Raw genomic sequence first — 14882 nt, forward strand, 5'->3', positions numbered from 1 at the left:
GAAACAGGCTGCTAATTTAGCGATATTCTTTAATGCTCAAGAAAAATACACACAAATCTACTGAAGCCCACTATTCAGAGTGAGGTCCTGCGATTCTAACACTTAGTATAACATCCTTTATAAAAAGGAATGTGCCTGCCCTGATGGACAGCAAAGCATGGACTTCCTGTACGGGGAGGCATGGTGCCGGCTAGCTACTGCCCGAGCTGGTGAGCACTGGAAGGGTGGAAGCGGGGAAGGCAGGCGTCTGGACCCCAAAGATTACAACTACAGTCTGGATTTTGGCAGAAACAGGGCTGGAACAGCACCTTCCTAGGGCTGACTGGGGGTGAGGGTGTTGGATTCCCTTCTAACTGGGAAACTTCCAGGAGTTCAGAGGAAGGATGAAAAGATACTTACTTCTGAAGTAACACTTGGAATTCCTCTTCTCATAGAAACAATGTTATAAATAGGTTCCATGGCTGGCCTCTGGAATGAACAACAGCAAGTCTGAAATCCAGTCCATTTGTAACTTTATTATTATATTGTCTTCTGTATATTTTACTAACAACCAGATTTTGGGAACAGGACCTGTTTGTAAAATGGAGATTCTCTGTGGTTAAGAGTTTATAATCATGCTAGGTAACCTGCTATCAATTCAATGTTGTCTTGAGAATTCCATGTGTTGCTGCAGAGAACTAGATCAGGAGCCATTGGCCAAGGATAATGGCTTGGAAACATTTCTATTTGAAAATGAATCACAGTTTCTGTTTTTACTAGAATAGAACTTTATTTGTGGCATCAAGATTTTAAAAAATGGTTTTATATTTTAACGTATGCAATAAATTTTGATACATTAATCTTGATATCTTTTTCCCATATGAGAAGATTTAAAAAAATGTCAAGTGGCTTATAATCCAAACGAATTGTTTAACTTGATAATTCTCTGGAATAATTTCAGCATTATAAATAAAAAATGGAAACAACCATTTAAATTAGGATGAAATGCATTTGTTGCACAATTTTATGTCTGTTAAAATTTGTTTGATTACAGAGAAAATAATAGGCTAAAATTATGTGCTTATAACTCTAAAAAAAACCCGACGTCCTTGCTTTACATAAATGACCCTATTTACTTCCAGCCATAGAATGCATTTGAGAAACTTTGCTATCTGGGATGAGGGGCTGTGTTGCTTGATACAGGTTCCTTTTGGACCATCAGTGCACACCTGGGAGATGATGGTCTGTGGCTGGGGGCTGGTGGGAGTGTCTGGTCTCTTTAACACCCTGTTTTATCTGAGTCACAGAATCATCCAAGTGAATGAGTCGGACGAAAAGCAAGCTTTATATTTTCTCAAGCTCTGATATCTGCTGTATTTCACAGAAGCGATATTTAAACAATCATGTGGTAAAATCTTGTTTTAACAAAAATAGTTTTCACATTCAGTTCTACATAATAAGAACATTCCAAAATGCATTGGCCCATATTAATATTACTTTGCTCATGTGGAGAAAATGAATTCTGATGGTAAGATCCATGTACAGATAAACATGCATATGTATATCTGTATATATTCAATATCAGAGATGTTCCTACTTCCTTGTCTGTCAGCAGTCATTTTATTTTTAAATGAAGAGATTTTTCTTTGGGAGTGTAGTTCGTGTTCACACCTGATTTGACAAAATCTGATGGTCAGCACAAAGCACCTTCTGATCATATGATACTTTACAAAGCATCTTTCTGGAATTTACAATAATCTTACATGACAATGAGAGTGTGCATGATTATTTTCCTTTGACAGGTGAAGAACCAGGAGCCCAGAGAGGTGAAGTATGCTGCTTCAGTTTAAACATTTGGTAAGTGATAAAATTAGGGCTACACCTGGTGGTCTCCCCTGAATGCTAGTTAGCAAGGTGAAGATAAGACACAGGGTACACAGATCTGTGAATTACTCTCCCTAAGCTGAACTGCTGATGTGCTGTTTGGAAAGTGGTTTTGCTTCTGTCACATGGGAGATCCCTACCAGGTGCTGAATGGTACCCATTGTGTTAGACACCAACAAACTTTAACCAAGAGCCAGATGCACTTTTTACAACTCTCAGAGTATGCATATATATATATATATATATATATATATATATGTATTTAAGAAGATTAATAACATATATTTACAATTACCCCTAAATCACGAAGATACCATATTGAGAAATAGCTTTATCTTTTTGCAAGAGCATTTTCTATATAATCATTCCAATGTAGGTATAAAATATATAAATACAGTCTTGGCACACTTATCTTTGCAGGTGCACTGGAACACTTTCCCTTTTGCCTTATTCTGCTCACCCCGACTTTTGATTGTTTGAAAATTCCTTTACACATCTCTAAGTTCCTTGAGGATGGGGACTCAGCTAGATTTCTTTGAAGCTGACAACTCTCACCCCAGGGCCTAGACAGAGCTATGCACATCGCAGGCATTCAGTAAACCTTCACTGAATACATGCACAGGATTTTTATGTACTTCAGTTTGGTTAAAGTCGGAGTCTATCTGTAGCATTTTGCCTAAAGAGTTTTGGATTTATAGCAAAACATTTTCATAGTAAACAGGTTTTTAAAAAAGCATAAGAAATATGGTGATTTAATACAAATTATGCATTATAACTATTCTTTGGTTATTTTAAACAAATTATTTGGTTTTTTTGACTAAAGTGAAATACTAAAAATATAAAAATGCAACTGCAGAGATTAGCTTAATCTGTAAACATAATAAACCCTGTAAACTTATATTTACTACATAATTGTGCAACTGTAAAGAAAGACTAGTAAAGGCAAGTATTATACATTTAACTTAGTTCTTCAAGGCTTATTTAGGAATACTGCTTTGTCAAGCTTTAGTTTGAAGAAGGAATTCTTTTAACTAAACTAACACAGTAAAGAGTGATGACTCTATCAATGAGCCATAAGGATATACAGGCAAGAGGGAGGCGTTAATACCTTTAACCCTTCGCAAATTTGAATTTGCTTCACGTCTTATGAACCACCTTGCTTGGTAAAACCGCATATTAACAAAAGCCAAATGCTTTTTAAAATGAAGAAGTAAACAGCCTTTTGCAAGTGAATCAGTTGACTAAAAATATAGGTAACATACTTTCTAAGATTTTTCCAAAAATCTGGGCAGTAACGTGCAGTAGGCAGGTCTACAAAGTAATAACTAGCTGCAGGCAGCACTGAGTATATTGTAGTGTACTCAATATTAAAGTTTTTTTCCTCCATTTCAGTTTCCTTCTCAAAAAGCATCAAACTTTTCACACATGACACTTATCACAAATATTTCACAGTTATAATTTCAGTAGTTTAAGAAACTGCCTGGCAAATACTGTAAAAGAGGTAAATGTCAAGGACAAAACTCACGATTTCAGGCACACAGGACTTATATAATAGAGGGTGAACTCAAGATAGAACAAAACAACTGCGTAAAAGCAATACCTTATATAAGTGAATGAAATAATGGAAAAGTTGTCATACTATTTCTTCTAATTCTTTGACATGATTTTCTCCGATATCTGGGAAGCATCAATGGCCAAGGGTTAGTAGTTCCCTGGAAAACTTTAAGTCAAGATTTTGCTTATAAAAAAGCGGCAGTAAAACACCATAGATTGTTACTTGTAATCTAATCAACGCCATCAAAACCCTGAGTGTTCTCAATGGCCATCTGAAGTTTATCCCATAATTCTTCAAATGACTCATATGGTGGCAAGTCCAAGCGATTAAAGCTGAAAGAACAGAGAGGGGCTGGTTATTGCAGCCACTGACAAAGCGAGTTCCCAGGGCGAACTATTCATGGTGCAGCTATGCGTGCTATGTTTCAACCACACGAAAAGACCTTTTCTCCTCAGGGAGAAGGAATGTTTAGGATTGGACTCTAGGTGTGGACTCTCCCCATGAATTCTTGGTGGTGACCTCTCACCTCCACCCTGATCTCCAAATGTCTGGGCTCCTGTCATTTGAACCTTCAAAACGGAATGTTCTAGTCCTTCTTGAGATGGCTCATCATTCATGTGATGGAAGCAAGATATGGTCAACAGTTTACCTTTTTTTTTTTTTGGCTGTACCGTGTGGCATCTGGGATCTTAGTTCCCTGACCAGGGATCGAACCCGTGCCCCCTACAGTGGAAGCACCGAATCTTAACCACTGGACCGCCAGGGATGTCCCCTGGTCAAAAGTTTAGATGGGTCTCTCCAATGTTCAGCTACCTGGTCTTCAGGCCTGCCCAGTAAAGAAACAGCTGTTCCTGGGTTCGTGTCGCTGATTCCTGGTCTTCCTCCTCCTCTCCTCTCCCCCCTCCCCCTCCATATCTGCCACCAACACAGCACAGAGGGAACTAGACCTTCCGTACCCAGACTGTTAGAGGACCCTCTGTCTCTGAGGACTTGTTCTCTAGGGTCAGAGAAACTGCTTACCACGTATGAGCTCTTGGCAGCTTCTCAGGGGTGCCCCACTGCTCAACTGTAAAAGACTGTGGTCCGTTTGAGCCTACAAGGAAGAAGAGTTGCTTTGGTTCAATTAGTCTTACAGGAATTTCTGGGCATTTCACAACTCACTTTTGCTAATGTACAACTTAAACACACAGAGAACATCTAGTTTCTTTAAACTCAAAAGAAATAATGTTGTCCTGGGCCTGATGACTTTACTGTCCAGCCATGAAACGAGGACTCTTCTTCTATCAGTGCATTTGGGACCACAGTATCCCTCTGCCCTGGGGCAGGGGGTGGGGGTTGTGTGTCTGACAGGGCTTTTGCTATTTCCTAGCCCTGCATTTCCATATACCACCTCTGTCATAGGTACACAGAAAATGTGTGTTTTTGAGTCCCACTGAAAACAGCTTTTTTCTGATTATTTTTTCTGCAGTGAGATTATATAATGAAAGATGTAAAAATCACCTGAAATTCCACCATTAAATCTGAGTAAACATCCTATCATGAATCTTTTTGTGCATGTGCATCTATATAGGATTTTATGTACATGGGATCATGTTATACATGCTACATTTTCCTCTTATTATGGACATTCTTAGAAACTTTTTTTTTTCCTTTGGAGTTTTCCCTTAGCTCTTCCTTCTCCAATTCTCAACATCCTCCAACCTCCCAGGTCATCAATGCTGACAACACGATGAGACAGTTCCATACTTCTCTGATGTCTTAGACTCATATCCAAATATGTGTGTGTGAGGATAACTGTCAGAAGCAGCACTAAAAATACCTAAATTTTCCATATTACTCTTTTCTCAAAAAGCATTGCTTTTCACACATCACCCATCACAATTATCCATACAGTTAAAACTTCAGTACTTTTGTCATTGTGTTTTCCATAGCATGGAATCATATTTCCCTTCCTCTTGATTCTCTCACCTAAACAATCCATCTGGAAAACTTCCTGTAAGTCAACCAATATCAATGTAACATACTTTTGCGTGGAAGTTCGCACTTGGCTTCCCGAGGCACCCCGTCCCCCTTCGCGAGTAGAGCCTGGGTACAGAATATCACCATCCTTTGCCTGATCTCACCAAACAAGCCTTCTGACAGGTCTCCCATCTAGCTTTCTCCTGGCTTCAGTCCATCTTCTCCAGGATGACCCAGGATCTTGGTGCTCCGGCCAGGTGACAGGCCTGAGCCTCTGAGGTGGGAGAGCTGAGTTCAGGACATTGGTCCACAAGAGACCTCCCAGCCCCTCATAATATCAGTTGGTGAGAGCTCTCCCAGAGATCTCTATCTCAACGCTAAGACCCAGCTACAGTCAACAACCAGCAAGCTACAGTGCTGGACACCCCATGCCAAACAACTAGCAAGACAGGAACACAACCCCACCCATTACCAGAGAGGCTGCCTAAAATCATAGTAAGTTCACAGACACCCCAAAACACACCACTGGATGTGGTCCCGCCCACCAGAAAGACAAGATCCAGCCTCAACCATCAACACACAGGCACCAGTCCTCTCCACCAGGAAGCCTACACAACCCACTGAACCAACCTTACTCACTGGGGTCAGACACCAAAAACAACGGAAACTATGAACCAGAAGCCTGTGAACCCCAAACACAGTAAGTTAAGCAAAATGAGAAGACAGAGAAATACACAGCAGATGAAGGAGCAAGGTAAAAACCTAACAGACCAAACAAATGAAGAGGAAACAGGTGTCTACCTGAAAAAGAATTCAGAGTAATGAAAGTAAAGATGATCCAAAGTCTTGGGAATAGAATGGAGAAAATACAAGAAACGTTTAACAAGGACCTAGAAGAACTAAAGAGCAAACAAACAATTATGAACAACACAATAAATTAAATGAAAAATTCTCTAGAAGGAATCAATAGCAGAATAACTGAGGTAGAAGAAAGGATAAGTGATCTGGAAGATAAAATAGTGGAAATAACTACTGCAGAGCAGAATAAAGAAAAAAGAATGAAAAGAATTGAGGACAGTCTCAGAGACCTCTGGGACAACATTAAATGCACCAGCATTCAAAATATAGGGGTCACAGAAGAAGAAGAGAAAAAGAAAGGGACTGAGAAAGTATTTGAAGAGATTATAGTTGAAAACTTTGCTAATATGGGAAAGGAAATACTCAGTCAAGTCCAGGAAGCGCAGAGGGTCCCATACAAGATAAATCCAAGGAGAAACATGCCAAGACACATATTAATCAAACTATTAAAAATTAAACACAAAGAAAAATTATTAAAAGCAGCAAGGGAAAAGCAACAAATAATATACAGGGGAATCCCCATAAGGTTAACAGCTGATCCTTCAGCAGAAACTCTGCAAGCCAGAAGGGTGTGGCAGGACATATTTAAAGTGATGAAAGGGAAAAGCCTACAACCAAGATTACTCTACCCAGCAAGGATCTCATTCAGATTCGATGGAGAAATTAAAACCTATACAGACAAGCAAAAGCTAAGAGAATTCAGCACTACAACAAATGCTAAAGGAACTTCTCTAGGCAAGAAACACAACAGAAGGAAAAGACCTACAATAACAAACCCAAAACAATTAAGAAAATGGTAATAGGAACATACACATCAATAATTACCTTAAATGTAAATGGATTAAATGCTCCAACCAAAAGACAAAGACTGGCTGAATGGATACAAAAACAAGACCCGTATACATGCTGCCTACAGGAGACCCACTTCAGACCTAGGGACACATACAGACTGACAGTGAGGGGATGGAAAAAAAGATATTCCATGCAAATGGAAATCAAAAGAAAGCTGGAGTAGCAATTCTCATATCTGACAAAATAGACTTTAAAATAAAGACTATTACAAGAGACAAAGAAGGACACTACATAATGATGAAGGGATCAATCCAAGAAGATGATATAACAATTGTAAATATTTATGCACCCAACATAGGAGCACCTCAATACATAGGGCAAAGGCTAACAGTCATAAAAGGGGAAAGTGACAGTAACACAATCATAGTAGGGGACTTAAACACCCCACTTTCACCAATGGACAGATGATCCAAAATGAAAATAAATAAGGGGCTTCCCTGGTGGCACAGTGGTTGAGAGTCCGCCTGCTGATGCAGGGGACACAGGTTTGTGCCCCGGTCCGGGAGGATCCCACATGCCGCAGAGCGGCTGGGCCCGTGAGCCATGGCCGCTGAGCCTGCAAGTCCGGAGCCTGTGCTCTGCAACAGGAGAGGCCACAACAGTGAGAGGCCCGCGTACCGCCAAAAACAAAACAAAACAAAACAAAAATAAATAAGGAAACACAAGCTTTAAATGACACATTAAACAAGATGGACTTAATTGATATTTATAGGACATTCCACCCCAAAACAACAGAATACACTTTCTTCTCAAGCACTCATGGAACATTCTTCAGGATAGATCATATCCTGGGTCACAAATCAAGCCTTGGTAAATTTAAGAAAATTGAAATCGTATCAAGTATCTTTTGCAACCACAACACTATAGGACTAGATATCAATTACAGGAAAAAAAAGGTAAAAAATACAAATACATGGAGACTAATCAATACTCTACTAAATAACCAAGAGATCACTGAAGAAGTCAAAGAGGAAATCAAAAAACTCTATAAACAAATGACAATGAAAACACAACAACCCAAAACCTATGGGATGCAGCAAAAGCAGTTCTAAGAGGGAAGTTTATAGCAATACAATCCTACCTCAAGAAACAAAAAAAATCTCAAATAAACACCCTAAACTTACACCTAAAGCAATTAGAGAAAGAAGAACAAAAAAACCCCCAAAGTTAGCAGAAGGAAAGAAATCAGAAAGACCAGATCAGAAATAAATGAAAAAGAAATGAAGGAAACAATAGCAAAGATCAATAAAACTAAAAGCTGGTTCTTTGAGAAGATAAACAAAATTGATAAACCACTAGCCAGACACAGAATTAGAAATTAAAGAGGAGAAGTAACAACTGACACTGAAGAAATACAAAGGATCATGTGAGATTACTACAAGCAAGTATATGCCAATAAAATGGACAACCTGGAAGAAATGGAAAAATTTTTAGAAAAGCACAACCTTCTGAGACTGAACCAGGAAGAAACAGAATACAGAAACAGACCAATCACAAGCACTGAAATTGAAATTGTGATTAAAAATCTTCCAACAAACAAAAGCCCAGGACCAGATGGCTTCACAGGTGAACTCTATCAAACATTTAGAGAAGAGCTAACACCCATCCTTCTCAAACTCTTCCAAAAAATTGCAGAGGAAGGAACACTCCCAAACTCATTCTATGAGGCCACTGCCTCCCTGACACCAAAACCAGACAAAGATACTCAAAAAAAGAAAATTACCAGTATCACTGGTGAATATAGATGAAAAAATCCTCAACAAAATACTAGCAAACAGAATCCAACAACTCATTAAAAGTTGATACACCACGATCAAGTGGGGTTTATCCCAGGGATGCAAGGACTTTTCCATATATGCAAATCAATCAGTGTGATACACCATAATAACAAACTGAAGGATAAAAACAATATGATTGGGCTTCCCTGGTGGCGCAGTGGTTGAGAGTCCGCCTGCCGATGCAGGGGATGGGGGTTCGTGCCCCGGTCCGGGAAGATCCCACATGCCGCGGAGCGGCTGGCCCCCTGAGCCATGGCCGCTGAGCCTGTGCGTCCGGAGCCTGTGCTCCGCAACGGAAGAGGCCACAACAGTGAGAGGCCCGTGTACAGCAAAGAAAAAACAACAATATGATCATCTCAGTAGATGCTGAGCAAGCTTTCGACAAAATTCAACACCCATTTATGATAAAATCTCTCCAGAAAGTGGGCATAGAGGGAACCTACCTCAACATAATAAAGGCCATATATGACAAACCTACAGCAAACATCATTCTCAATGGTGAAAAACTGAAAGCATTTCCTCTAAGATCAGGAACAAGACAAGGATGTCCACTCTTGCCACTATTATTCAACACAGTTTTGGAAGTCCTAGCCACGGCAATCAGAGGAGAAAAAGAAAGAAAAGGAATACAAATTGAAAAAGAAGTGAAACTGTCACTGTTTGCAGATGACACGATACTATACATAGAGAATCCTAAAGATGCCGCCAGAAAACTACTAGAGCTAATCAATGAATTTGGTAAAGTTGCAGGATACAAAATTAATGCACAGAAATCTCTTGCATTCCTATACACTAATGATGAAAAATCTGAAATAGAAATCAAGGAAACACTCCTATTTACCACTGCAATAAAAAGAATAAAATATCTAGGAATAAACCTACCTAAGGAGACAAAAGACCTGTATGCAGAAAACTATAAGACACTGATGAAAGAAATTAAAGATGATAAAAACAGATGGTGAGATATACCATGTTCTTGGATGGGAAGAATCAACATTGTGAAAATGACTCTACTATCCAAAGCAATGTACAGATTCAGTGCAATCTCTATCAAACTACCAATGGCATTTTTCAGAGAACTAGAACTAAAAATTTCACAATCTGTATTGAAACACAAAAGACCCCGAATAGCCAAAGCAATCTTGAGAAAGAGAAACGGAGCTGGAGGAATCAGGCTCCCTGACTTCAGACTATACTACAAAGCTACAGTAATCAAGACAGTATGGTACTGACACAAAAACAGAAATATTGATCAATGGAACAGGATAGAAAGCCCAGAGATAAACCCACACACATATGGTCACCTTATCTTTCATAAAGGAGGCAAGAGTATACAATGGAGAAAAGACAGCCTCTTCAATAAGTGGTGCTGGGAAAATTGGACAGCTGCATGTAAAAGAATGAAATTAGAACACTCCCTAACATCATACTCAATAATAAACTCAAAATGGGTTAAAGACCTAAATGTAAGGCCAGAAACTATCAAACTCTTAGAGGAAAACATAGGTAGAACACTCTATGACATAAATCACAGCAAGATCCTTTTTGACCCACCTCCTAGGGAAAGGGAAATAAAAACAAAAATAAACAAATGGGACCTAATGAAACTTAAAAGCTTTTGCACAGCAAAGGAAACCATAAACAAGACCAAAAGACAACCCTCAGAATGGGAGAAAATATTTGCAAACGAAGCAACTGACAAAGGATTAATCTCCAAAATATACAAGCAGCTCATGTAGCTCAATATCAAAAAAACAAACAACCCAATCCAAAAATGGGCAGAAGACCTAAATAGACATTTCTTCGGAGAAGATATACAGATTGCCAACAAACACATGAAAGGATGCTCAACATCACTAATCATTAGAGAAATGCAAATCAAAACTACAATGAGGTATCACCTCACACTGGTCAGAATGGCCATCATCAAAAAGTCTACAAACAATAAATGCTGGAGAGGGTGTGGAGAAAAGGGAACCCCCTTGCACTGTTGGTGGGAATGTAAATTGATACAGCCACTATGGAGAACAGTACGGAAGTTCCTTAAAAAACTTAAAATAGAACTACCATATGACCCAGCAATCCCACTACTGGGCATATACCCTGAGAAAACCATAATTCAAAAAGAGTCATGTACCACAAATGTTCACTGCAGCACTATTTACAATAGCCATGACATGGAAACAACCTAAGTGTCCATCGACAGATGAATGGATAAAGATGTGGCACATATATACAATGGAATATTACTCAGCCATACAAAGAAACAAAATTGATTTATTTGTAGTGAGGTCGATGGACCTAGAGTCTGTCATACAGAGTGAAGTAAGTCAGAAAGAGAACAACAAATACTGTACGCTAACACATATACATGGAATCTAAAGAAAAAAAAAGGTTCTGAAGAACCTAGGGGCAGGACAAGAATAAAGATGCAGATGTAGAGAATGGACTTGAGGACACAGGGAGGGGGAAGGGTAAGCTGGGACGAAGTGAGAGAGTGTCATGGACATATATACACTACCAAATGTAAAACAGATAGGTAGTGGGAAGCAGCCGCATAGCACAGGGAGATCAACTCGGTGCTTTGTGACCACCTAGAGGGGTGGGATAGGGAGGGTGGGAGGAAGACACAAGAGGGAGGGGATATGGGGATATAAGTATACGTATAGCTGATTCACTTTGTGATACAGCAGAAATTAACACACCATTGTAAAGGAATTATACTCCAATAAAGATGTTAAAAAAATGTAACATACTTTTTATTGGCTAGATAATACTGCACTGTAATACTAACATTCTGAAGCAACTTCTACTTCTTTTGTAAACCCTTAAGAATTTGAATTTATATTCTAACACTAATAACTCTGGACCTGTGTGTGGGATATCTCCCCCAAATTCCAAAAAATTCATGATATCAGTGGATGGCTGTAGGCCTGGGCTGCATAAAAGAGGGCAGTGGATCTAGAGATGGAAGGGGTGTTTGCCCTGCTTAACTGGATTTGTCTTTCCAATGAGCACATTGGTGAGCAGCAAAGCTCTTGTCTCAGCCTTCCTACTGGAAGTGGTCACTCTAGGTGGAAAAGTGGCAGCTGTTTGACAGGTTCTGCAAACAGATATAAATGAAGCTTAACAAGGAAACCAGGTTTACCAAGGAGGGGACAGTAGGGCTCCAATCTTGGCTCTACTTTCCCTCAAAGATTTGTTCTTCTTGGTATCTTTAAAAGCAAGTAAATGTTCTTCCAATAAACAGAATATTTAACTTCATTTAGTCTGTTCTTTTCCCCACATGTATTCTACTATAATACTCTCTGTGTTTTGTTGTACGCTTATTAACACCCTGTGGAACTTTACACGCTGCCTGCCCTAAACTGTCACACTACAGGCAATGCTTTTTCTGTAATGGAATGCAGGGTGGGAATCAAATTTAAAATTCAAGAATGGGAAGTAACTTGAGTCATTTCATGTTTCCAGTTTTCTCCTTTGCTATCTGATTAGAAGGTGTACATATATTTTGACCTACTTCAGTGTATTTAATTATAATCATTTTAAAATCTTAATTTTTAAAATTAAGCTAAGTATTTGTATAAATGATAGAAGCTTGAAGACTAGTTAGCCATGAAAAAGACAACTGCCATAAGCTCCATCTTTTTATGATCTATGGAAATCCTTACCATACAGTTCAGCAAATCCATTCATAGGCACACGGGACGTGCCAGTGACAAACTGAAGTAATCGTATTCTTTTTTCTGAGTCCATCATTAAAACAGCCTGCAAAAGATAAAAGCAGCACTTAGGAACATCACTGGGAAAAAACGGTAACAAAACTATCCTGAAAAATAGGCTATCAGAATTTAGTTAGAGCATTAATGATCACTTATGAAATTTGCATGTTTTAGTTCAAGTTGTGCTTATGGGTGGTTCACGAAGTTCTTGAAACTTCATTTCCAAGGCTACATGGTAACTCTTTAGAATGGGATTATAGCCTAATAAAGTGACAAAATTTCCTCTCAGATGTGACTCACGGCTTTTAAAAAATTGTTATTTACTGGTATTATTGAATAGCATACACATTTCTGTATAAGATGGAAAATCACATTCCAAGGAGCCATGCAGGAGTCCCAGAGAATACACTACAGGTTATTACAAGTTCCCTTGAAGAGTCCCAACTTTAGTAAGGAATCAAGTGCCTATCTCAGCTGTCACTGCCACTTACTACATTCTGCACATTTTACTTATCTAAAAATATGTATGGAGATTGGAACCATATCCAGAAGGTAAACATATACAGTACAAAATCAAAGATAATTTTGGCAGGGCTATATATATATTTTTGTCGTATCTCTATGTGACCCACTGGTATAGTTAAATATGATTGAATCTACTGAAAAGTAATTTATGAAAATAGAAGCTTTCCATTACCTTCCAAAACCACTGGATGACTTGATGATTTACACTGTAGCCATTTTTGTACTTTGTGTGTTCTCTCCAGTCATTCACATCGACATCTCCCAAGCCACACATCAGAAGCTACGTAATAAGAAATGTCAAACTGTAGACATGAAAAATAATGGGAACAAAAGTCCTGTTTTAAGATAAAAACAATATTTCTTACCTCTAGTTCATTTTCATCAAAAATTTTGATGAGATCCTGTGGTATCAGTTCAAAAAATCCCTAGTAGAAAGAATATATTTAAAACCCTGGTCAGTGGGGTCAATGGACAATCCCATACTTAGTCTTCTTCCACCACACATTCATGGGCTCTTAACTGACATTTCAGTGTTGGCAAGAAAGTATACATGTCTGTTCTCTCACTGATTCCTCAAAGTGGCTATTTTAAAACTTCCCCACAATTTTTAAGCCTCCTCTTCCTCCACGTCACCCCTTCTTTACAGCAGATAATTTCTACTTGAGAGAGAAAATAGAGGCAATTCTGCAGGATGGAATTCCCTCAACCTTCTGCATCCCCACGTACCAACCAGCACCAACATCCACGAGGGCCTCTTCCCCACTGCTGTGGAGAGAGGGACCACTTCCTCTCTGTGCTTCATCTGCTTCCTCAAGGATGTCATCACTAAACCTTTATTAGCTCACTCTTGATGCATCTAAATTTGTTCAAGCCTTTTCTACCTTAAAAACAAAACAAGAAAGCAAGCCCCTCTTTCCGCTCTCCACGTTCTGGACAGTGTTACTACGCATTTCCAAATCCCCTCGCTCACCCCCATCTATCCCTCAACCACTGCAATCTGACCTCTTCATCAATGCTTCCCTGAAGGTGTCCTGGAGAAACTCAAAGACAGCTTTGCAGCTAATCTAATATATGCTTTCTAGTTCCCTATCTTATTTGACTTCTCTGCACTATGATATTGTTGACAACACCTTTGTTTTCGAAACTCTGCTATTGTTGATGGTTTTCCTCCTATGTCTCTGTGCCTTTGCTGATTTCCTTTGATGTCTCTGTTTCTCCTGTCCGTTCCTTAAATGTTGGTGTTCCCACATCCCCACGTGTGGCCATCCACTTACACCGTTCTGTTCTTTTGAATTTTCCATCTTGTCTAGTCCACACCTCCGCGACACACATGCAGAGGATCCCCAGATCTCTATCCTTTAAATCAGCCTAAGCTATAGATCTCCCTTCCTGAGAGCCACTCACGTGCACACACGGCTTTCTTCCCACTGTCCTTACCATTTCTCCCCGGGATTACTGCAGCACTTTCCAACTAACCTCTGCGGCTCATCTTGCCCTCTCTAGCTCACTACATACCACTTCCAGAATGATCTGACCAAAATGTATCAATACACTGAATCCTGGTGTTCTATTGTTAATAGCCTTTAATGCCACCTTCTTCCCTCACTGGACTTCAGAGAAAACTCCGAACAAACAGGCCCCCCATCATCTGGTTCTTCCCGTCTCTCCAGGCTTAATATCACCTCTTGCATCCTCTTATCCAGTACAGCAATTGCTTGTATTCTCTCTAACGTGTGCCCAGTCTGTCTTACTGCCACACTTCACAGGTGC

General features: G+C 39.4%; 1 protein-coding gene across 5 annotated transcripts in view; it reads right to left on the minus strand.

Annotated features, from left to right (window-relative positions):
* Positions 1 to 202: 202 nt before the first annotated feature.
* Positions 203 to 14882, minus strand: part of NEDD4 (NEDD4 E3 ubiquitin protein ligase) — a 155162-nt gene continuing 140482 nt past the window's right edge. For 3 of the 5 annotated variants that reach the window (XM_082617089.1, XM_082617087.1, XM_082617086.1), the window contains 5 exons: positions 13478 to 13537; positions 13285 to 13392; positions 12537 to 12633; positions 4439 to 4511; positions 204 to 3750 (listed from right to left, as the gene is read on the minus strand). In XM_082617089.1, coding sequence (XP_082473215.1) covers positions 3648 to 3750; positions 4439 to 4511; positions 12537 to 12633; positions 13285 to 13392; positions 13478 to 13537 — 441 coding nt within the window. In that variant the 3' untranslated portion in view covers positions 204 to 3647. Of the gene's footprint in view, positions 3751 to 4438; positions 4512 to 12536; positions 12634 to 13284; positions 13393 to 13477; positions 13538 to 14882 lie in introns of all 5 variants that reach the window. The other 2 variants (XM_082617088.1, XM_082617090.1) reach the window with 2 other exon arrangements.

This window comes from Mesoplodon mirus, assembly GCF_964341445.2.
Source record: "Mesoplodon mirus genome assembly, chromosome: 4".
NCBI classification, from domain to species: domain Eukaryota; kingdom Metazoa; phylum Chordata; class Mammalia; order Artiodactyla; family Ziphiidae; genus Mesoplodon; species Mesoplodon mirus.